Here is a 24,740-nt window from a genome sequence, read left to right as displayed (position 1 = left end):
TTATTCAGATTTCTTACTCAGATCAGGTCCTTTTCCCATTCCAGGATCTTGTCCAGGATACAACCATACATCTAATTGTCATTTCTCTTTAGTCTCCTCCTAGCTGTGATGATTTTTCAGACTTTTCTTATTTTTTATAACCTTGACAGTTTTGAGGCGTATTGGTCAGGGATATTGTTGGATGCCCCTCTGTCGTAGTGTGTTTGATGTTTTTCTCATGATTGAACTAGGGTTTGGGGGACAGTTAGTTTTTCTGTCTAGTTTGTGATATCTAGACCACTTAATTGATGAAGTACTGTTTATTTTATTGAAGTGACAGTAGATAGTTCTGGTTTGAGAATGCTAGGCCACATTACTTGTATTTTTGTTGTTGTTTTTCATCTGATGCCTTCTTCCTTTAATCTGTGTTTAAATCCCATCTCCAGCTCTCACAAGCCTTTTTCTAGGAGCTTCTGGGGGAACAGCTAGGCAGGGACGGAAGAATGGGGCCAGAGTGGGAAAGAGAAGGGGTCTTTGTTCCTTTGACACAACTTTTTCTAAAATAGGATACCTGCCCTGATAGCTTTCTTCTTCATTTCCCTTTGTCCTTAGACTACCTGAACTGAGTTTATTTGGTTTGCATTTTGTTTTTATAAGCAACTTTATGTATTTGCTCTTACTAATTAATTCAGTTCCCTTGTGATGTATAGGTGTTATTTCCTCCATTATACAGACGAGGAAAGTTGGATTACAACCCAGTACCACAAAGAACCTAGAATCTGGACCTTTTGGTTCCACGTTTTGTGCATTTGGTAGTTATTTTTCTCGGTATTATTATAATGTAACATCCTACCTTTATCTCTCTAAGACATTTCCAAGAAGCAGTTGAAATGTTTCCTGAATCTAAGTAGAGATAGAATCTGTTTCCTTCTTTCTTAAAAGAGAGGAGTCATGCTCTCATGTATGCCAAGTTGCTTCAGTCGTGTCTGACTAGAATTTAGGCATCGTTTTGGGTAATTGTCATGAGATAAAGAGAAGAGCTCTGCATTGGGAGCTAGTGTACTGGGTCCTTGTCTCTTCTGTCTCTGTAAATTCAGGTAAATCATGTTGTTTCAGCTTGTTTACTTTTCATTGTAATTTCTTCTGTCTTTGCCTTTCCTTTGTGACTTAATATTTCTGTATGCAAATCTTAGTAATGCTAGTTTTAGCCTAATTTTTTGCAATAGTATTTTATAGCTGATCTGTTCAGCTTGTGGTCTGTTGCTTTTCTTAACCTTTTTCATTTTTATTTGACCTAATTAATTTCTATGGTATTATTTATTGTATTATTTATTTATTATTGTATTAATTTCATTTAATTCTGCAGCTGTTTTCACTATTCAAATATATAGTAGTGAAAAGAATTTTGTTGTGATACTGTTGTGTTAATTTTCACAGGATAGTTACTCAAATTACTAGCTGTAGTCCTCTTTATTGACTGAGTTAAGGTGGAAAAAACAATGAGGGTTGAAACATTCCAATAATGTTTCTTGTGTTTTAGTGTTTTTTTATGCTACTTTTTATTTGTTTTCTTAAAATTTCTTAATGTGGTTGGGTTCTGCCTTCAGTTTCCTTTTAGTAAGAAAAACAGTTCCTCCTGCCCTAACTCCATAATAAGTAGAAACAGCTCGTAAACTGGGCTAACTTGGAGGCTTCCATGTGAAATCATACAGGACCTAGAAGGGAGTGCTAAAAAGGGAGGAGTCTGGTCTCCAAAACAAAGTTAGTCTTGAATAAGAAACTGGAAAGATTAAACTTCTCTTTTTATAAGCAAAGTTTTGTGTTAAGCAGGTAGTAGCCTTTTATTTAGGAGAAGGCAATGGCACCCCACTCCAGTACTCTTGCCTGGAAAATCCCATGGACGGAGGAGCCTGGTGGGCTGTAGTCCATGCGGTCGCAGAGTCGGACACAACTGAGCGACTTCACTTTCACTTTTCACTTTCATGCATTGGAGAAGGAAATGGCAACCCACTCCAGTGTTCTTGCCTGGAGAATCCCAGGGATGGGGGATCCTGGTGGGCTGCCGTCTATGGGGTTGCACAGAGTCAGACACGACTGAAGCAACTTAGCAGCAGCAGCAGCAGCAGCAGCCTTTTATTTAGAGACTGAAATGTCAGTTCCTTCACAAAGTAAATTCTTTATATTAGATAGCCCTTTGTTGTACTTAATTTGCTACACCCTTCTAACATGATTTTTGAGGGGGTCTTTGTTTTATTAAGGCCATATTCTGCTCATCTGTTACCCACCTTACTGTTATCAATTAACCCAGTGAATATAGTCTCAGTTTGCCAGGTCACTGAAGAAGGCGGACTGTGAAATTCATCTGCAGAGCCAGTCCTGAACCTTTGAGTATTCCTCTGACTATTTATGAAGAACATTTTGGGGGACATTTCATTTGGTAGAGATCTTCTTTTCTGTTTTTCTAGTTTAGAACCTGTCTGGCAGTATACTAATTTTTGCTTCAGAATTACTGCTCAGATTAATGTTGAATGGTCAGCATGCTACTATTGTTGTAGATGTTTAGGCCTGCTCACATCAAAACTGTATTTATGGATTCTTTCAAGGTATTAAATTTACCCTTGTACATTTTATAATTTTTTTCTTTTGGGGAATTGTTTTAACAAGTTTAGGACTGATATTCTGTGACTAGCCCTCAGACTATCTTGTAGATAGAAAAATGTTTCTGTTTCTTTGTTGGTCTTTAAGTTATCCATCCATCACTGTTATTCATAATTTGTATTTTTCAGTGATGACTGTATGTAGTAAACTTTTAAATTTACAATGTAAAGCAGTTACTGAACTTGAGTTATGACTTAGCTGTAGGTATTTATAACATCATTAATTGAGTTTCGGGCATATCAAAAATTGTTGCAGTATTTAAAAAGTTAAATCACAACTAATAAAGTTAGACATAGTATTGTATTTCTTTCTGTATAACTGAATTATTCTGACATATGCTGTTAGTCTATAAAAATAGCAAACTTTCCAGATAAGCAATAGTTATTGAAACCAAAAGCAGTTAAATATATTAAACTAGATATGAATTAAAAAGACTATATTTCAGAAGACTATACTCAAATTTATGCATTATCTTTCCTTAAATTAGATAGACCTTAAAAATATAGGAATTGCATTATTGGAGTTTTTAATATGTGCTGTTTACTTTTTTTTTTAACTGATAAAGATTTGCAGTGTGGAATCTTCTGTGCTTAATTCAAGTCTGACAGTACAGCACTGGACCAATTTGCATATGACACATCTTCGATAAGGCAGGATGTTAATTTGCTACTTACTTAAAACTATAATATATAGACTGTAATTATTACATACAGAATGCTTATTTATATATTTTCTAGTTTCTAGAATAGTGATACAGTCCTTCGGATTCCAAAAGTAAAAGTAGATTAAGAGAATATATTAAATATTTGTAAGTCATTTGCTGTTATCTTTCTATTCAGTTTTCTGTGTAGAAAACATAGTAAATATTAAATATAAAGGTTCTCAATCCTTTGCCCTTTAAAATCTGCATATATGACTTAGTCTTTAAGTTTAGTTTTCTGTGAAAGCACATTATCATTTCAGTTTCTTGAATTGTATCATAACAGTCATTAAATTTATGATATGTTTTCCTGTACTTTCTAATATTAAAAGGAACAAGGCAACAGTTGTAGCGTCTTGCTATTCTTGGATATCTTTTTTTTTTTGAACTTTTGTATTTAGGTATAATCGATTAACAATGTTGTGATAGTTTCAGGTGGACAGCAAAGGGACTCAGCCGTACATATACATGTATCCATTCTCTCCCAAACCCCCCTTCCCATCCAGGCTGCCACATTCAGCCTTCTTATTGGTTATGCATTTGAAATATAGCATATCTTGCACATCTTTTTTTAATTGCTTTCCTATTATATACTTTATCAGAGATTATAAATGTTAGACTTTTAAAAATGTAATTTGTTTGTAACTTTGTGTGTAGAAAGTTAATTTGAAATAATTAGATCATTTATCAGAATATCCTAATCCATTTGATTGCATTTTAATGAAAAAATGCAAATAATCTCTTAAAATGTGAATGTAAACCAAAGTACTTCTCCCTGAAAGTCTTTATTAGTTATTTAAAATACTGTGATTGTCTCAGTGCAGTGTATGTAAAAACAAGGATTTTCTAATTTGCTGATGTTCTTTTTTTTAATTTCTAAAATTAACTGCATTTAGATGTGAAAACACTTTCATGTTGGTATTAAGCTCTGAAGTTTAGGAACTGTAAATGAACAGATGAACTACAAAATGGTTTCATATGTATCATACAAGTGAAAAATGAAGACTAAAATTTGAAAATATCTTCAAGACATGTTGGGAAATCATAATTGAGTTTTTTGAACCTATTTTGGAAAAAAAGTCAAACTTGCCTGAAAGTTGCAAGAGTAGTGTAGTGAATGCCTGATAAATTAATCAGTTAACATGTTGGACACGACTGAGCGACTTCCCTTTGACTTTTCACTTTGACGCATTGGAGAAGGAAATGGCAGCCCACTCCAGTGTTCTTGCCTGGAGAATCCCAGGGATGGGGGAGCCTGGTGGGCTGCCGTCTATGGGGTCGCACAGAGTCAGACACGACTGAAGCGACTTAGCAGCAGCAGCAGCATGTTACCACATTTGCTTTTTCTCCCTTCCCACTTTCTGTCCTTCGTTCCTTTTTTCTTTTACCTACTTGACATTTTTTGAGTGTTATTGAGATATAATTGACAAAATTGTAAGATATTTAAAGTATACAATGTGATTTGATATTTGTATGCATTGTGAATGCATGATTCCCCCCACCAAGTTTAATACATCCATCACCTCACATATTTACATTTGTGTGTGTGTGTGTGGTATGTGTGTGTGTGTGTGTGTGTGAGAATGTTTAACTTCTGTTCTCTTAGCAAATTTAATTTATATAATACCACATTTTCAGCTATAGTCATCATGTGTTACACATTAGATCCTCAGACTTTATTCATTTTACAACTTGAAGTTTGTACCTCTATCAGGCTATTTCCTCCACACCCTAGCCTCCACTACTTTTTTCTTTTTAAAGAGTATATAGTATGTTGTCTTTTAGGACATGAATCACATACTCCTGTCCATCACTATTATTATTTGTAGAAGTTACTTTCTTAGCATCTCCTTGAGAATATTTTGTCAGCTTTCATTTAACTTAAATATAAGTTTTCTTCTTGAAAAATGAAAAAGACCCAGTGTAAATGCTGAAATATTTAAATTTAACAGAATCTTAAATATTTGTTTTGCTAAATTAAGAGGAGTAAAAATTTGGAAACATTTTGGTTATGAAGAGGAACATTTTATAAGGGCTTTGTATTCAATCCTGAGAATTTATTTGTGCCATTAAAATTTTTATTTGCTTGACTTTCTAATCATGGACCAAAGAAACTTTTTAGAACTTGATATATCTATGTACCAAGTTTGGACTCAAAATACATATAAAATGTTTCAAGTTAATATGGCATATATTAGAGAATTATTTGGAGGGGGGAAGATGCTAATTTTAGCCATTTTTTGTTTTGACTTAGGAAGCTCTGGAGGAATATGTGAAAAAAGTAAGCTCTATTCAGATGGTAAGAAGAAGTCTTTAAACACTGGAATTATTACTGTTCAGAACTATGGGTCTCACGTACCCCCCAAAGTCTCTCACATTACGTTTGCTCATGAAGTTGGACATAACTTTGGATCTCCGGTAAGTATTGCCTAATTATTAGGGTTTTTTTTAAGTTGCTGGTCTTTCATGTTGTGTAATTTTTGTTGATACTGTTTACAGTGAAAACAAGTCCACATGAATGCTTAGTTTTTATATGTCAAAACATAGTAATGTACTTGACCATAGTACTGAAAAGGAGGAAAATAGAATGCTTGTAATTAAAATAAGAAAATAAGCACAACAGTGCCAGAAGTATACAAAGGCAGGAATTTTGTCTCTTTCATTCACTCCTGACCTTGGAACAGTGCCTGGTACCAGATTCATTCAAATATTTATTGAGTGAGAATCACTTTTAATTGTTTAAAATTTTCATTGTTTGAATGTTAGCAAATTGTGGATTTTTTGCTTGGTTTCTATTAAAGCATTATTGGGGTTTAAAGCATTATTGGGGTTTACTAGATTTGTCTTTCTCTACTTACACTGTTATTTAAAAATCTTTCAGTATTAAAACTTGATAACATGCGTAAAAGTAGAGAAAAGTAGTACAGCAGTCTTACGCTCATCATACAGGACAGAGGTCAACAAACATTTACTGTAAAGGGTCTACTAATAAACTAGGTTTATGGGGCAACATTTGCATATTTTTGTGCAATATTTTGCATTTTGCATATTGTGGGGCAACATTTGCATATTTTTCTTTGTTTTGTTATTTTTTACAATCTTTTAAACATGGAAAAACCATTCTTAACTTAGGCCTTATGAAAACAGGCTGTGGGCTGCTATTTGCTGACCTCTGATTCAAATTCAGCGATCATCAAGAGTTTGCCACATTTTTCTGTATTTCCTTTTCTTTCTGAGGTGTTAGAAACAAAGTCATTCACCCTTCCATATTTCAGTGTGCATTTCTTAAAAAAATGAGACATTTTCTTCCATAACCACCATGTGGTTATGATACCTGACAAAATGAATAATTTTTTGATATTATTTAATACCCTGGGGCTTCCCTGGTGGTTCAGATGGTAAAGAATCTGCCTGCAATGGGAGAGACCTGGGTTTGATCCCTGGGTCAGGAAGATTCCCTGGAGAAGGGAATGTCTACCCTCTTCAGTATTCTTGCTTGGAGAATTCCATGAGCAGAGGAGCCTGGCGGGCTACAAAGAGTTGGACACGACTGAGAGACTAACACTTTTACTTTCACTTTTTCAATATGTAGTCTACTGTATTGATTTTAAAGTGAACTGAAGATTAATATACATGGAACTACAGAATACTGAAAGGTATTCTGTCTTTGTGATTTTGGTGGGGCTTATTAAAATTACAAGTTTGGGAAATTTTCATTTGAAAACTGTATAAATTCACTTTTACTTTATAACTTGTAAAAATGGGAATTTTTGAGTTTAGAAAAAAATTGAATTCTAATAGCTTAAAATTCTCAAGCTCTTACTTAATGTTTCCACAGTTCGTAAAATGTAAGTGTCCTCTCTCTAAGTTGCAAGTCTTTCTTCTTCTAATTCCAATCAGGAATGGATGGATAAAGTATTTAAAATGTGTCTAATCTCTCTACCTCTTGGCTGCTTTTGTGATCTGTTCTTAAAAAAGAGTAATTGAAGTTTTAAAGATGAGCAGGGAACTCTTGCTCATTGTTAACTTGTATTTTCAAGGTCAGTTAAATGTCGTCTACTCTCCCAGTCAACTTCATCCAGGGGAATTTTATTATCTTTCCAACTACTCTTCGGTTTGTTAGTCTAGGACCTCTCAACCTCTCAAAGTCTAATGTGCATACAGATTACTGAGGATCTTACAGTATAGGTTCCGTTTTAGTGGGCCTTTGATGGGGCCTTAGTGTCTGTGTTTCTAAGACTCCCATGTGACGCTGCTGCTGCTGATCTATGGATCACACTTGGAGTAGGATATATAGTATATTCTCTTTGCACTTCCCATCTAATTTGTCTTCTAATTGGTTGCCAGAGAGGTGTTCTTTAACACGTTGATGTAATATTACTTATTGTTGAATGTATAAATTGGTTCACATTTTTTTTGCTTCCCTTGTTATCTTTTCCTGTCATACTAGACTACTTCTAGTGATTCTGTCATCCTCAAATACACCTCATTCCTTTGTGTATATTGTTCATGATACTATACATAGAGTACACATAATACTATACTGTAGATAGCAGGTGCTTAGTAAATTTGTTTTCAGTAATTTAATATTGAAATCAGCCAGACAATGAACTCCTGAGCCTGTCTTCTTTGACATTTTTGTCTAAAATTGTCTTTATGTCTTCTGTCATATATCTGTACTATGTCAATGTTATTTTCTGTCTGAGTGGTTCACTGTATTGCATATATTTATTTATGTGAAAGTCGCTTAGTCCTGTCTCTTTGTGACCCCATGGACTGTAACCCTGCAGGCTCCTTTGTCCATGGAATTCTCCAGGTCAGAATACTGTAGTGGGTAGCCGTTGCCTTCTCCAGGAGATCTTTCCAACCTAGGGATTGAACCCAGGTCTTGCTCATTGCAGGCATATTCTTTACGATCTGAACCACCAGGGAAGCTATCCTAAATGTTCACACACCTGTTGTTAACCAGTTTATAAACATTGTTGGTAATGCAATCAAGAGGCGAGTTCCTGTCGCCCAGTATGAAAGTCTTAATGTATTTACTCTCAGCAGATTAATCTTTGTCTAGGTATGTGCGTGTTAAGTCACTTCAGTTGTGTCTGACTCTTTGCGACCCTATGGACTGTAGCCCACCAGACTTCTCTGTCTATGGGATTTTCCAGGGAAGAATACTGAAGTGAGTTGCCATTTCCTCCTCCAGGGGATCTTCCCAACCCAGGGATCAAACCCATGTCTCTTATGTCTTCTGCATTGGGCACACAGGTTCTTTACCACTAGCCTACCTGGGAAGCCCTTGTCTAGATATAGTTCTAGTCATTCTGATCATGTCACTTCTGCTTACAACCCTACATCCAATACCTGTTGATATTGCTAATACAGTTTCCTTAACTTAGTATTTATAGGGTTTTCCATAATTTGGGGCTGAATATGTTTCCTGTGTTATTTCCTCTTCCCTGTCAAATTAAGTCATTTAAAAAAGTCTACTTCTGCCAGGAAGCCAATTCCTTCCCATCTCTGCCTGTTGAAATCTAGATCCATGTTGCTATATAATGTGAATTAATATGGCCCTTTTGTCAGGCAGTTTGGCAGTATGTATCAACATCTTTAAAGCATTTGACCTTTTAATGCAGTAACTCTACCTTTGGGAACCCAACTAAAAGAAGTAATTGAAGAATGTGTCAAAGATTCCTGTGAATTAAAAATAATTAAAAAAGGTATCCATTGCAATTAGACCTTCACTGATTTTTTTCTTCTTTATAAGACAGTGGCCCCTAAAAGAGCAAATTATCTTTCCTTTTCACAGGCTAAAATAACGGTAAGGTCTAGTCTAAAGGAGAGTCCTCAAGCTTCCATTGTTCTTCTGACGAGAAAATTACATCTAATCAGATGACCTGAAAACCCTATTTAACTTCCTGTTTATGTAACTTTATATTCTTTTTGACAGCATGATTCTGGAACAGAGTGCACTCCAGGAGAATCTAAGAATTTAGGACAAAAAGAAAATGGCAACTACATCATGTATGCAAGAGCAACATCTGGGGACAAACTTAACAACAATAAATTCTCACTCTGTAGTATTAGAAATATAAGTCAAGTTCTTGAGAAGAAGAGAAACAACTGTTTTGTTGGTATGTATATTTTCCCAGCATTTTAATATGGGTATTTTCAAACATTCAGAAAACTGGAAAGAATTAAATAGCAAACACCTGTATATCCACCACTACCACCTTTATATTTTACAGTTGTTAGCACTTTAATGCATTTGCTTTATCACATAGGGGGCTTCCCTGGTGGCTCAGATGGTAAAGAATCTATCTGCAATGCAGGAGACCAGGTTTGATCCCTGGGTCGGGAAGATCCCCTAGAGAAGGGAATGGCTACCCACTCCAGTATTCTTGCCTGGAGAATTCCATGTTCAGAGGAGGAGCCAGGCAGGCTATGTAGTCCATGGGGTCACAAAGAGTTGGACACAACCGAACAACTAGTACTTATCACATATGTATCAATCTATTCATCTCTCAATCCATGTTTTATTGTTATTGTAATTTAAAGTGGATTTGGGATATCAGGATACTTCACTCTAAGCCCTTTAGCCTATATTTTTTACATAAGTGAAATACACAAATCAACTCTACCATTTGATGAGCTTTGACAAATACGTCTGTCTGTGTAACCTAAGCACCTGTCAAGATGTACAACATTTCTGTCACCTGAAAAGGTTCTCTCATATCCTTTCCCCACCAATCTCTGCACCTGTCCCATAATAAATAGATTTATTTCTCCATAGATAAATTTTGCTTGTTTTCATATAAGTGGAATCATAACAGTTTGCATTCTTTTGTGGAAGGCTGCTTTCACCCATCATACTATTTTGAAGTTCATTATTAGTGTTTTGTACCTTTTTTTTTTTTTTGTGGGTAGAAGTACATTATATGAATTTATCACAGTTTACTTATCCTCTCTCCTGTTGAATGAACCCCTGGGCTTTTCAGGTTTGGGCTATTATGAATAAAGTTGCTATGAATTTTTTTCTTATTGTGGTAAAATATATATAATATAGAGTTTATATTTAAACTAGTTTTAAGTGTACCATTCATTGGCATTAAGTACATTTACCATTTGTACAACCATCACTGCTTTTCCATTTTCAAACTTTTAAAATCACCCCAAATAGAAATTCTGTAACCGCTAAGCAATTAACTCCTATTTCTCTCTCTCCTCAGTTCCTAGTAACCTCTATTCTATTTCGTGTCTCTGCGACTTTCCCTATTCTAGGAACCTCATATTAGTGGGATTATGCTTTTTATCTGATGTATTTCACTTAGCATAGTATTTCCAAGATTCACGCAAGCTACAGCATGTATCACAATGACATTCTAATTTTTATGGCAGAATAATACTCTGTTTTAGGGATATACTACATTTTGTCTATCCATTGATCTGTTTTGCCTCTCTTGGGGCATTTAATATGTTCTAAATACCCCTCCTTGTATTACATTTTTGGGGATCCTTCTCCTATTTCATAAGATTTTAAGTTACTTGAGGGTAAACACTGAGGCCTGCTCACATTGCACATAAACAGCACTCTCACAGATATGGCACCAAAGGAGAAAGAACTGAAGAAGTTTTCCAGATAAGCACGGCTTTTTGTTTTTTTAGCTGTATTTTTTGTTTTGACATAAAATTGATATAACACTGTGCCCTTTTGTTCTTAATTGAAATTTATATGGAGATAATTTAAGTTCCCATGCAGTTGTAAGAAATAATGGAGATTCCATATTCCTTCACTCAGTTTCCTTCAATGGTAACATCTTGCAAAACTGTGTAGTACAGTGTTGCATACAACAAGGATATTGACATTGATAAACAGTCCACAGATCTTGTTTGGATTTCCCCAGTTTTTCATATTGTCATCTCTGTGTTTAGTTCTATACAGTTTTACCATGTGTAGGTTTATGTGTCCATCACCATAGCCATGATTAAGAACAGTTCCATTGGAACTTCCCTGGTGGCTCAGACAGTAAAGAATCTGCCTGCAATGTAGGCGAGCTGGGTTCAATCCCTGGGTCAGGAACATCCCCTGGAGAAGGGAATGGCTACCCACCCCAGTAATCTTGCCTGGAGAATTCCATGTTCAGAGGAGCCTGGCAGGCTACAGTCCATGGGGTTACGAAGAGTCAGACATGACTGAGTGACTAACACTTTCACTTTGGCCATCTAGTGATTGGGACCACATGCTTCTAATGCAGGGGGCATGGGTTTGATCCCTGGTCGGGGAACTAGGATCCCATATGCCACATGTTGTGGCATTTAAAAAAAAAAAAAAGAAAGCAACCTCCTCCTTCCTGCCTCTTTCACCTGCCCCACTAAATCATTCCCTATTTCTAAAATTTTGTCACTTCAAAAATGTTCGATAAATGGAATCATACAATATGTAACTTTTGGGGATTTTTCACTTGATATGATTGCTTAGAAATTAATCCAAATTTTTACCTGTGTCATTAGTTCGTTCCTTTTTATTGCAGGTAGTATGTGTGTACCTCAATTCATTCAACAATTTTTCTGTTAAAGAATATTTGGGTTAACTTCAGCTTTGGGATGTTATGAATAAAGCAGCTATAAACAGGCTTTTCATATGAATATAGGTTTCAGATGCCTCCAAATTGAACTGATGGATCAATATAGCAGTTGTTTGTTTTTATTTACGTTTTTATGTTTTGGCAGAAACTGCCAAACTGTTCAGAAGGCTGTACTATTTTACATTCCCACCAGCAGTGTATGAGTTGTCTAAGTTCTCTCTATCCTTGTCAGCTTTTGGTATTTCTTATTTTATCCACTGTGACATGTGTATAGTGTTAATTCATTGTGGCTTTACTTTGTATTTTTATGATGACTAATGACATTGAATATCATGTGGTTTTTTGCCATCTGTATATCTTCTTTGGTCAAATGTCCATGTTTCTTGGCCACTGAGGGTTTTTTTTTTTCTGTTGAGTTTTGAGGGTTCTTATTTAGTTCAGCTGCTAGTCACTTGTCACATATTGGTCTGCATGTATTTTCTTCCTTTCTGTAGCTTGTCTTTTCATCCTCTTCACAGTCTTTCCCAGAGCAAAACTTAAATTTTAAGAAGATTCAAAGTCAGTTTTTACTTTTATTGATTGACTTTTTCTTATAAAACCTTCATTTTCTTTTGAAAGGGCAGATTAAAATTACATTGATATTATCATTTTTGTTATTATTATTCTCAGTGGTAGAAGTGACATCTAGATTCTTCATTTGTAAACTAGAGTCTTACAATAAGCTTTCTGATTGAAAATGACTTTAAAAATTATGAACATATTTGTCTTTGTCTGGCTTGACTTAATAAATATGATGATTTCTAGGTCTATCCATGTTGCTGCAAATGGCATTATTTCATTCTTTTTTTATGTCTGAGTAATATTCCTCTGTGTGTGTGTGTGTGTGTGTACACCACACATTTTCTTTATCCATTCATCTATTCATGAACATTTAGGTTGCTTCTATGTCTTGGCTGTTGTAAATAGTGCTTCTTTGAACATTGGGGTTGCATATATTTTTTCAAATGAGCGTTTTCTCCAGATAGATGCCCAGCAGTGGGATCGCAAGATTATGTGGTTTTAGTTTTTTAAGGAAACTACATACTGTTCTCCAGAGTGGCTGCACCAGTTTACATTTCATCAACAGTGTAGTAAGTTTCTTTTTTCTCCACATCTTCTCCAACATTTAGTATTTGTAGACTTTTAAATAATGACCATTCTGACTGGTGTGAGGTGATACTTCATTGTAATTTTGATTTGCATTTCTCTAATAATTAGAAATGTGTGTGCATGCTCAGTTTCTTTAATCACGTCTGACTCTTTGTGACCTTAAGAAATGTAAGCCACCAGCCTCCTCTGTCCCTGGGATTCTCCAGGCAAGAATACTGGATTGGGTTGCCATGCTTCCTCCAGGGGATCTTCCCCACTCAGGGATCGAACACAAGTCTCCTGCATTTCCCGAATTGAAGGTGGATTCTTTACCCACTGAGCCACCTGGAAAGCCCAATAATTAGCAATATTGAGCATCTTTTCATGTACCTGTTGGCCATCTATATGTCTTTGCTGGAGAAATGTCTATTTAGGTCTTCTGCTTAGTTTTTGATTTGGTTGTTTGTTTGATATTGAGCTGCATGACCTGTTTGTATATTTTAGAAATTAAACCCTTGTTGGTACCATCATTTGCAAATATTTTCTCCCAGTCTGCAGGTTGTCTTTTCATTTTGTTTATGGTTCCCTTTGCTATGCAAAAGATTTTAAAGTTTAATTAGGTCCATTTGTTTGTTTTTGTTTTTATTTCCATTGCTCCAGGAGATGGATCCAAAAAAAAAATGCTGCTGTAATTTATGTCAGAGTGTTCTGCCAATGTTTTCCTTTAGGAGTTTTATAGTATCTGGTCTTATATTTAGATCTTTAATCCATTTTATTTTTGTATATGTGTTATAGAATCTTCTAATTTCTTTCTTTTACATGTAGATGTCCAGTTTTCCCAGCACCACTTATTGAAGAGACCATCTTTTCTCCATTGTATATTCTTGCCTCCTTTGTCATAGATTAATTGACCATAAGTGCATAGGTTTATTTTTGGGCTTTCTATACTGTTCCATTGATCTGTGTGTCTATTTTTGTGCCAGCACCCTCCTATTTTGATTACTGTACCTTCCTAGTATGGACAAATGTCAGAGAAAGACCAGTATCATATGATACTACTTATATGTGGAATCTAAAAAAAGAATACAAATGAACTTATTTATAAGGTTGAAATAGACTTACAGACATAGAAAACAAACTTAGAGTTACCAAAAGGGATAGCAAGAACAAGTGATGAGGGGGAGACAAATTAGAGGCTTGAGATTACCATGTATGTACTATATATAAAATAGGTAAACAGCAAGGATCTCCTGTGTAACACAGGAAGCTATACTTAATATCTTGTGTTAACATATAATGGAAAAGATTCTGAAAAATAAATACATACACACACACACACAGACACACACATATGATCTTCCCTGGTGACTCAGTTGGTAAAGAATCTGCCTGCAACGCAGGAGACTCCAGTACTCTTGCCTGGAGAATTCCATGGACAGAGGAGCCTGGCAGGCTGCAGTCTATGCGGTTACAAAGAGTCCAGCGTGACTGAGCAACTAACACTGTCACTTTTTTTTTTTTTTTTTAACACTGTCACTTTTATACCTATATGTATAACTGAATCATTTTGTTGTACACTTGAAACTAACACAATATTGTAAAATAACTACTTCAATTAAAAAAATACCTGAATAAATAAATAATATTTACCATAAGATAGAAAAAATGAGCATATTGCTTTTTAGTATTATGGGAAAGAAATTTGTTTCTTAAATTGCAATGAAATATGTACCTGTTACAATTTTTGCATTTTGAGCAACATCTTTTCCCCTGTATTTAAGCCATTAGCAAATAGCTGATTTGATGTATCGTTTCTGTATGAGACACAAATGAATATGTAATGAATATTGCATGTGTGGTTTTCTGACTTTTTCAATTTTTCCTTTTCTCCTAAATTACATGTCACATGAATTGTAAGATGATTATTGCTGAACTTTAGAAAAATCATTACTATTTACTTAATATATATGTGCATGTGCATGCTTCTAGTTTTAGAGAACAAAAGAGATAGTATAAAGTGAAGGAAAGGAGAAATTCCCTGGCGGTCCAATGGTTAAGACTCAGCGCTTTCACTGCTGTGACCCAGGTTTAGTCCCTGGTTGGGGAGCTAAGATCCCCACATGGCTAAAAAAAAAGAGAGAGAGAGGGATGGAGCTTCAGTTAGCCCTAAAATTTCCTTTAATGTTTGATGGGGCCAAGGATAAGAATGAAATTTCTGAATATAAAGCTAAGGTCTCTATAGTAACCTTGTTTTGGGTTCCTGTGCTTGAGGTATGTTCCCTTCCACTTACTCAGCTTTCAGTTTGAAGTCTGTGCTACAACTGTTTCCCACACTGATTTGGTGTAGCAGAAAGAGCACCAGACTTTAGATCTAGGAGACCTTGATTTAGTCTTGTGTTTTGCCCATACTGGGGCATATGGTTTCCAGCAAGTCCCAAACTCTCTAAAAGTTAGTTTTCTTGTCTCTAAAACGAAGACATTTGATTCTTTTCATTTCTCTGCAGATGCTGAAGTTCTGTGATTTTTATGTTCTTATTAAGAGTAGCATTCTTGTTCCAATTTTAAACTTCACTAACAAAATCAAAGAACTATAAAAAAAGACCCGGAAAGTCTTTCTGAAGTTACTCACTATGCTTAGACCAGACAGTCTAACCTTAATGAACCAAGATTTGACCCATTAATGTTAGACTCTGTGGAAATACAAAAGATATAAATAATACATGGTTCTTCCCTTAAGGAATTTTGGTCTAGCTGACAATCAAAACTAATGTACCTTAAAAAAATTACTAGTTGACTAGGATACAGTCAGCCAAATAGAAGGTAGAAAATTCCATAGGACACAATGACCCAATTTCTTTAACAACTAGTAGTGTAAAAACAAGAGAGGAGGGAATCTGTTATCTATTAAAAGAACTTAAGATGCATAAAAAGCAACTATGAGGAGAGGGGTTGGGGAAAGCGTATGTGAAACTTGGTTCAAATGAACTGATGTAAAGGGGTAGTTGAAGCAAATTGAAAATAGATTGGCTATTAGATACTATTAGTTAGTATCTGTTAGTTTTTTTAGAAGTGATAATGGTATTATGGTTAGATTTAAAAAAGAAAAAAACTCTTTATCTGTTAGATTCATCCTGGTAGATGAATTTGTAAGAGCAGATGAATAGGTTAGATGCAGTTGTTTACAGCATATCATTGATAGTTGTTAAAGCTAAGTGGTTGGTTCATAGGAGTTCATTGTACTTACTTTTTTACTACTTCTCTGTATGTTTGAAATTTTCTAACAGAAAAGGTTTAATTTTTTTCTGGTTGATGAAGCACTGACTTACTTTGTAGTTATGTACTATAAATAGTACAGTCATTGTTCAATAAAGCTCAGTGTGGCATGGCCTAAACAGAGTACTGTCACTTCTGGAAGGGACTTTAGAAGGGAGCATTAGGTCAAATTCCCTCACTGCACAAATTGAGAAACTGAAGCACCCGAATGGGAAGTGACTTGCCTAAGGCCACATTGCTAGTTAGTGACTGAGCCACTGTTGCAATTAGATCTCCTAATTTCCAGATTCTTAGTTTATTCTACTTTTCTTAATCTTCAAAGTTTTCCTTTCTCTTTTTTAAAATGAGGCTTTAAAGAGTTTGTGAATTTGAAATAAAATAAGTGTTGCATACAGTGCTAACTTTGTCTTATTCATTTTCTTCAGAATCTGGCCAACCTATTTGTGGAAATGGGATGGTAGAACAAGGTGAAGAATGTGATTGTGGTTATAGTGACCAGTGTAAAGACGAGTGCTGCTACGATGCAAATCAGCCGGAGGGGAAAAAATGCAAGCTGAAACCTGGAAAGCAGTGCAGGTACCTTGTTAATTCCAGTAATGTTAGTGCTCCTATGAAGTCACTTGAATGTAGTTCATGAAAGTTGCTCAGTCATGTCTGGCTCTTTGCGACCCCATGGACTAAACAGTCCATTCTCTAGGCTAGAATACTGGAGTAGGTAGCTGTTCCCCTTCTCCAGTCGGTCTCCCAACCCAGAGATCGAACCCAGGTCTCCCAAATTGCAGGTGGATTCTTCATCAGCTGAGCCACCAGGGAAACCCAAGAATACTGGAGTGGGTAGCCTATCCCTTCTACAGGGAATCTTCCTGACCCAGGAATTGAAATGGGGTTGCCTACATTGCCAGCTTATTTTTTACCAGCTGAGCTACCAGGGATGCCTGAAAGTAGTTATGTCATATTTAAAACCAGATTAAAAAAGAAGAAACTCTATTAAGAGATGTATGTGGTTTTGGAACTTTGTTATTTGTTTTATTTTTCTGGAATAGGATTATTTAGTGCACCTTTGCTGGCAGATTGAGCTACTTATAATTACAATTTTTGTGGTGGGTGTTAAAGACATGCAAAGGATGCTCAGTTCAGTTCAGTCGCTCAGTCGTGTCCGACTCTTTGCCACCCCATGAACTACAGCACACCAGGCCTCCCTGTCCATCACCAACTCCCAGAGTCCACCCAAACCCATGTCCATTGAGTTGGTGATGCCATCCAGGTATCTCACCCTCTGTTGTCCCCCTCTCCTCTGGCCCTCAATCTTTGCCAGCATCAGGGTCTTTTCAAATGAGTCAACTCTTTGCATCAGGTGCCCAAAGTATTGGAGTTTCAACTTCAACATCAGTTGAATGATGTTTCATTTCCTTCCAAATAAAACCTAGGACTGATCTCCTTTAGGATGGACTGTTTGGACCTCCTTGCAGTCCAAGGGACTCTCAAGAGTCTTCTCCAACACCACAGTTCAAAAGCATCAATTCTTCAGTGCTCAGCTTTCTTTATAGTCCAACTCTCACATTCATACATGATCACTGGAAAAACCATAGCCTTGACTAGACGGATCTTTGTTGACAAAGTAATGTCTCTGCTTTTTATTATGCTGTTTAGGTTGGTCATAACTTTCCTTCCAAGGAGTAAGCGTCTTTTAATTTCGTGGCTGCAGTCACCATCTGCAGGGATTTTAGAGCCCCCCAAATAAAATCTTTCACTGTTTCCATGGTTTCCCCATCTATTTGCCATGAAGTGATGGGATCGGATGCCATGATCTTAGTTTTCTGAATGTTGAGCTTTTAAGCCAACTTTTTCACTCTCCTCTTTCACTTTCATCAAGAGGCTCTTTAGTTCTTCACTTTCTGCCATAAGGATGGTATCATCTGCATTTCTGAGGTTATTAGTATTTCTCCCAGCAATCTTGATTCCAGCTTGTGCTTCCTTCAGCCCAGCATTTCTCATGATGTACTCTGCATATAAGTTAAATAAGCAGCTCAGTAAAATACATATTATTTAGTTTATAACATTAAAAATGTGACTTTCATAAGTATTTTTAGAATTTTAGTTTTAAATATTTAGGTAATATGGATTCCACACATTCTTGTAACTTGGTGTCATACAATTTATTTCACTTCTCAAATTATTCTGGTAGTGATAAATATAAGCAATAGAATATTATTTGTGCAGTACTTTTTAAATGGATGTTCTGTGTATCCTAATTTGATTTTAATGTGTAAATGTGAGAAAAAATGATAAATTGACTAATGTGTGATATATCTATGAAAAACTGATGACTTGCCTAGTATTTAACCCATTTTCCATTGTAACCTTTTACTAAAGGCAAATAGAATAAGAATGCTGAATATAGTATGCCTTCATTATAAAAACAAGATTCTTCATCATTTTTCTGTGACTATTAGAATGTTAAAATATAGTAACCTCTTGTTCCAATAAGAGTTGTATAACAGTAACATACTTAACATTTAAAAGATAATATTTATTATTTAAAAATTAAGACTGTATCTATTGTATAGGAAATGTCCTAGTGGGATTTTGTTTACTCAACTCAGTACTTCTTTTAGTCCAAGTCAAGGTCCCTGTTGTACAGCACATTGTGCATTCAAGTCAAAAACTGAAAAGTGTCGGGATGATTCAGACTGTGCAAAAGAAGGAATATGTAATGGCATCACAGCTCTCTGCCCAGCCTCTGATCCTAAACCGAACTTCACAGACTGTAATAGACATACGCAAGTGTGCATTAATGGGGTAAGCATTTGATTTGTTTTTCATTTAATTTTATGAAATCTTTTTCAGAATACTTAAAACCTCACAGTTAAAGTAATTCATCTCAGTCCCAGTTTCAGCATCCGTATCTATTTCCCCACAAAGCTGTGACTGCATTATGTGGCATAAGTGCCTGGTGGCATTCGATTTGTTATTGACTTGTCTTTCAACTTTCTACTGCGTGTGTTTGATACTCTAGAGAAAAATAGTTATGTAACTAGGCATGTAACTTTGTACTGCTTTTAAGTTTTATAAATTAATATTTTAGTACCCTAAATAAAAGGACTCTTGATTATTTCCTCTGCCTTTGAGGCCTTTAAAGCTTTCTTGGCTAAACAATCACTTTCCTCTACATGAGGAGCTTTTGATTTTTCTCTTCTTATAAAGGAGCCATAATAACCAACATAAAGTGGATGTTCATCTAATCACCTCTGTTTGTGTTTTGTCTAGATTTTTGTTACCATTTTTTTAAGATTTACTATCTTATTTGCACTTGCTCTTTTTAAGATGTGTTTATATGGTCCATTTCTGATTCTAATCTGTGCTCCCACCACCTCTTGTATTTTTACTTAATTATTTTAGCATTGGAGGCATCTGTCTGTTACTGGGAACAAGAGGTTTGACTGTATAGAGATTAAATAATTGGTCTTTTATTTTTCTTTCAGCAATGTGCAGGTTCTATCTGTGAGAAACATGGCTTGGAGGAGTGTACCTGTGCCAGTTCTGATGGCAAAGATGATAAGGAATTATGCCATGTCTGCTGTATGAAGAAGAGTAAGGCTTTGAAAATGCACGAGTATAAAATCTGTTTGAAAAACCTTATTTTCTCCTAAATGTTAAGTGTTAAACTTTGGTATACAGTTGGGACAGATAATTTCCAGCTGAACTGATTCTCTTGAGAAATATTTAAATGTAGTATAGCATTGTGTTTCCAGTTTTGTGGTCCCTACAGTGTTTTTAACATGATGAACTAGACGAAACCTGCCAATGTTTTTGCAATAATTAATATATACACTGTTAGAAGGATTTTAAGCCATTGTAGGCTCTAAGTCAAAAGAGTTGCTGGTTGTTTATGTTGTGATATTTAAGTAAGGGTATTATCCAGTCTAACTAATGAAAGCCTATGTAGCATGTCACAATGATGATTTTAGGCAGTTTCTCCCTTTTTCCCAGCTAGCCCAATAGAGAATCTGATCTTCAGCTTATATTGGGCACTTCTTTTACAGTGGAGCCATCAACTTGTGCCAGTACAGGGTCTGTGCAGTGGAACAAGTACTTCCTTGGTCGAACTATCACCCTGCAACCTGGATCCCCATGCAATGATTTTAGAGGCTACTGTGATGTTTTCATGCGGTGCAGATTAGTAGATGCTGATGGTCCTCTAGCGAGGCTTAAAAAAGCAATTTTCAGTCCAGAGCTCTATGAAAACATAGCTGAATGGATTGTGGTAAGTATAGTTTTTATTTCTAAAGAAACCTTATCTTAAAATGATTTGATCATAATTTTACTTGGTTAGAGGTCACCAGTGTTATTAGAAAATACTTATTTCCTGTTTATACTGGAATTATAGTTGACCCTTGAACAACATGGGTTTGAACTGCATGGGTCCACTGACAAGTGGCTATTTTTCACTAGTAAATAGGATGCTAGTACACAATCTGAAGCTGGTTAAATCTGCAGATATGGAGGAACCATGGATATAAAGGAACTATGGATGTGGTGGACCAACTGTGATTAACCTGTCTCCTTCAAGGGTCAGCTGTACTTTATCTGAAGAATGAGTTTTAAAGTTCAAATAGCCCTGAGCTTTATTTTCTTCTAAAGCAGTGAGAAACACACTTACATGTGTATCATTCATAGATTTGGTTGGGAGGTGATGGGAGTCATTCTGTTGTGCTCTGCTCCCTGGTTCATGTCTTGGATGCGTTACCTCCACCTTTGGGCCATTTGATTAGAGTGTTGTCGTAAAATTTCTTGAAGTTGATTTTGGAAAGCCCTACTTGCATTTTATACTTCTCCCTTGTCTCAGTATGACAGATAGCCAGCTTTGGGTTCTGCCTTGCTGAACAGGAGAGATGAAAAATTTTCTGAAGATGTTTTCTGATGTTTCAGTGTAATTTCTGGATCTTCATCTTGTCCATAATAGGAAATGTTGAACAGGGCAAGATCAGATACAGAGCCTTTTGCAGATTTATTAATGACTATGGATGTTCATTCAACTTAAATCTAGTGAACTATGTTATTTTTAAGCCACATTTCCCCCAGTTGTATAAATGTTGAATTACCTGAAATTTTTGAAAAAGATCACTGAGAATGACTATCTTAAGTCGTTTAAGTATTTCTAAGTGTTTACATTTAGGGAACAGTAGGAAATTTGCAAGTGATGTGTTGGAGAGTGTGCTATGCCTGAACTGAATAAGTCTGCTTTGGAAATTGACTCCTCACCCTTCCCAAATTATTTTTTACATTTTTAAAAATGAGGATGGCTTAAAAGCACACACAACAATAGCCCTCTGTCTGGGTTGTCAGTCCTTTTGGGTACTATTGTAGTAAAACTCTACAATAAGACTTTGGGAATTATCTCTAGGATTAAAATGGTGTTTATTATATATAGGAAGAATAATACTTTGCATGTTAGAATATGCAATTTTTAGATGTGTAATGAATGAATAGTGGGAGGACTGTTGAAGTTGGATTTAGGAGACCTAGGTTTTAATCCAGATAATTGGGTCTCCTTAAAACATTGTATGTGACTCATTATTGTACCCCTGTGTTGGGTGTATAGTGTATTCAGAAAGTATCTGTTAAACTAAAGATGCCTTCTGGCTCTGTGCTAAAGTGAACTGAGTATAGGCTTGGGAATTACACAGGATTCAGGTCACCCATCTTACATTTGACAATTCTGTGATTTCAACTAACTTACATTTCTTGGCCCCCTTACTTATTTCCCTGTTTTCAAATCAAATCCAGTTCCTATTTTCTTTTTTTCTGATTATCTCTAATAAGAAAAAGTTGAGATCTGGTATACTTGTCTACAATGGGAAACAGTATGTTCAAAGAAAAAAAAAAATCTGATAATTGGAATCTCAGGGTTATGTTCTGCTGAGTTTATGTTGTGCCATAAACTCAGGCATATTTTAGGTTTTCTAGACGGTAAATCATATCACCTAGAAATATTTTTTTCATTTTTCTCCATTGTATCTAATTTTGACTCATTTAGAATTTCAAAAACTCATTTATTCCTATTTTAAAATGTTTACTAGAAATGATCTTTTTAGTTAAAGTGTTTTTAAGATCTTTTTTTCATATTTTAGTTTTGAGGATTTTGTGAAATGCTTCTTGCAATGGATTCTAGCAATGTGAAGTCTTTTCTTATGCTGTGGAGCTGATTAATCAGGCACTTTTAGGTTTATGCAAGTTTGCCTTAAGTAAGTATAGAATAGCAATGTTGATATCCACATGCCACCCTTTTGAAGAGCATGGTCCGTAATACCCGAGTACCATTAGGCTGTTGGTGCATTTGTGGGCATTAATCAGGTCAAACAGTAAGATAAACAACAGCCAGTTTTTTATGAATTATTTGCCATATTTGTGTTATTTGTAGAGTTCAGTTGCATGACAGAGTTTGTTTTGTTATATTAATAGCTGTGCTTTGGTCTTTCATCATGTATAAGGTATGTCCGTCTAGTTAGTAATGTAGGTTATTAGTTTGCTGTGGTGTAAGAAGCAATGAAAGGAATGATGAGTTAGTTTCACTGACTTTCCTTTCCACTGATACCTGGTGGCTTTTTTGTCTCCTTTCCATGGTATCCTGTGGTGGCATTTTCCCTCTTGAAGGTAGAGTGGGAAGAACCATAACAGTTTAATAGTTTAGGGTATGAGTTACCGCCTGCTACTAGCACCAAAGAAATTATGTTAAAAAGACATTTTCTTTTCTGGGGAAAAGTTGTTCTTGATAGTAACGTTTGAATAAAGTAGGCTGAGTGTCTACTGTGTGTCTGGCCAGGAGATAATGATAAACATCCTTTAGATTTATCAGAGAGTTACCTAGTTCATGAAAAGTTGGAGAAAATTCACCAGGAAATCTGTTAAGACCCTGTATCACTGTCTCTTTTTCTTTAAATAGGTGCATTGGTAATTCTTTTTTGTTTTCTTCCATAATTCACATTTTCTGCACCTTTTGTGTTAGATCTGACATAGAAAACCATCTTTGACCTTGATTTTTTTAGTTTTATTGGTGTGTTTCCCCCACACTTTAAGATAATTGCCTGTTGGTGGCTTTTTTCTTTTTAATTTGTTCAGATTTATCAGAAGTTTATCTTTTCATTATTATTTTTGACAAACATCAAATGTGTTTCTCATTTTTGAATTAATTTCTTATTTTTCTGTAATTTTATGAACCTGAGTATTAAGTATATGGTATTCTTTATGAAAGATTTAGAGCAGTGTTTCCATGTGTTTCACGAAACATTATGTGGTTGGTTGTCAAATGAACCTGGAAAATATTGCATATTATGGTTCCCATCTTGGAGATTTGTGATAATATTGTGAGACATCCTGCAGTAAGAAATCTTTTTAACTTCGTTTTCCACACTTACCTGACTTTTATTCATGTTGTACATGAGAATCATCTAACAACGTAGACCAGTTACATCAGAATCTCTTGGAACAGAGCCTAAGTGTTTGGGTCATTTCAAAGCTCCCAGCACTCAATTTTGATGAGTAGCTGGAATTGAGAACCAATCATTCATGTAGAGCAGAGGTTGGCAAACTATGGCTCATGAGCCAAATTCAGCCCACGGCCTATTTTTATATGGCTCACAAAGTAAGAATGGTTTCACATTTTTAAGTAGTTGAAAAAAATGAGAATAATATTCGTTTGAAAATTACATGAAATTCATATTTCAGTGTCCATAAATAATGATTTATCAGAACATGGCCACACTGATTCAGTTACATATTGCTTATGGCAGCTTTTGCACTTAGAGACTGCATGGCATCACAAAGCCTAAAATATTTGTCTGGTCTTTGATAGGAAATGTTTGCTAAGCCTGATCTAGACTAATGGATGTCAAAAGTGTAGTCCCCTGACCAGCAGCATCAGCATCACCTGGGAACTAGATAAAAATGCAAATATGATCAGGTCCCACCTGGACCCGCTGAGTCAGTAGGTGATGATGCATGCTAAAGTTTGGGAACCATTTTTACAGTCTCTGCAATATAATGACTCCTTTTAAAGAGACTTGTAACAGAAATTTTCTACTTTTCAACACAGCAAATCCTGCTGTGTTGAAAGTGGAAGGTGGTTGTGGACCTTTAGAGTCCTTCATTGCCTGATGGAACAGGCCTCAGGGACATCACTATTGAAACCTTAACAACAAAGATGCATTGTTGTCACAGGGCTTATTTAGCATATGATAAGCAGTCAGTATGCATTTGCTAGATGAATGAATGTCATGATTTATATGGAATAGAAAAATTGTACATATTATTGTAATTTTAAGTTATAATATTTTCGGATTTCACTCAGTGGTATTTTAACTGCTTGCCCAGGCTGAGTTTAAAATAACAGGAAGATCAGTAGCCAGTTCCCTTCCGCTTGGCAG

The 24,740-nt window shown here is 35.6% G+C and overlaps 1 protein-coding gene across 1 annotated transcript in view; it reads left to right on the top strand.

Moving 5' to 3' along the window:
* Positions 1-24,740, top strand: part of ADAM10 (ADAM metallopeptidase domain 10) — a 144,598-nt gene that overhangs the window by 107,464 nt on the left and 12,394 nt on the right. The window contains exons 9-14 of the mRNA XM_010836817.1: positions 5,592-5,755; positions 9,282-9,465; positions 16,743-16,893; positions 18,933-19,116; positions 19,800-19,908; positions 20,361-20,581. Of these exons, the coding sequence (XP_010835119.1) occupies positions 5,592-5,755; positions 9,282-9,465; positions 16,743-16,893; positions 18,933-19,116; positions 19,800-19,908; positions 20,361-20,581 (1,013 nt within the window). The remainder of the gene's footprint in view (positions 1-5,591; positions 5,756-9,281; positions 9,466-16,742; positions 16,894-18,932; positions 19,117-19,799; positions 19,909-20,360; positions 20,582-24,740) is intronic.

Source organism: Bison bison, unplaced genomic scaffold (assembly GCF_000754665.1).
Source record: "Bison bison bison isolate TAMUID 2011002044 unplaced genomic scaffold, Bison_UMD1.0 scf7180017864066, whole genome shotgun sequence".
Lineage (NCBI taxonomy): Eukaryota > Metazoa > Chordata > Mammalia > Artiodactyla > Bovidae > Bison > Bison bison.
This window is presented reverse-complemented; position numbering and strand designations above follow the sequence as displayed.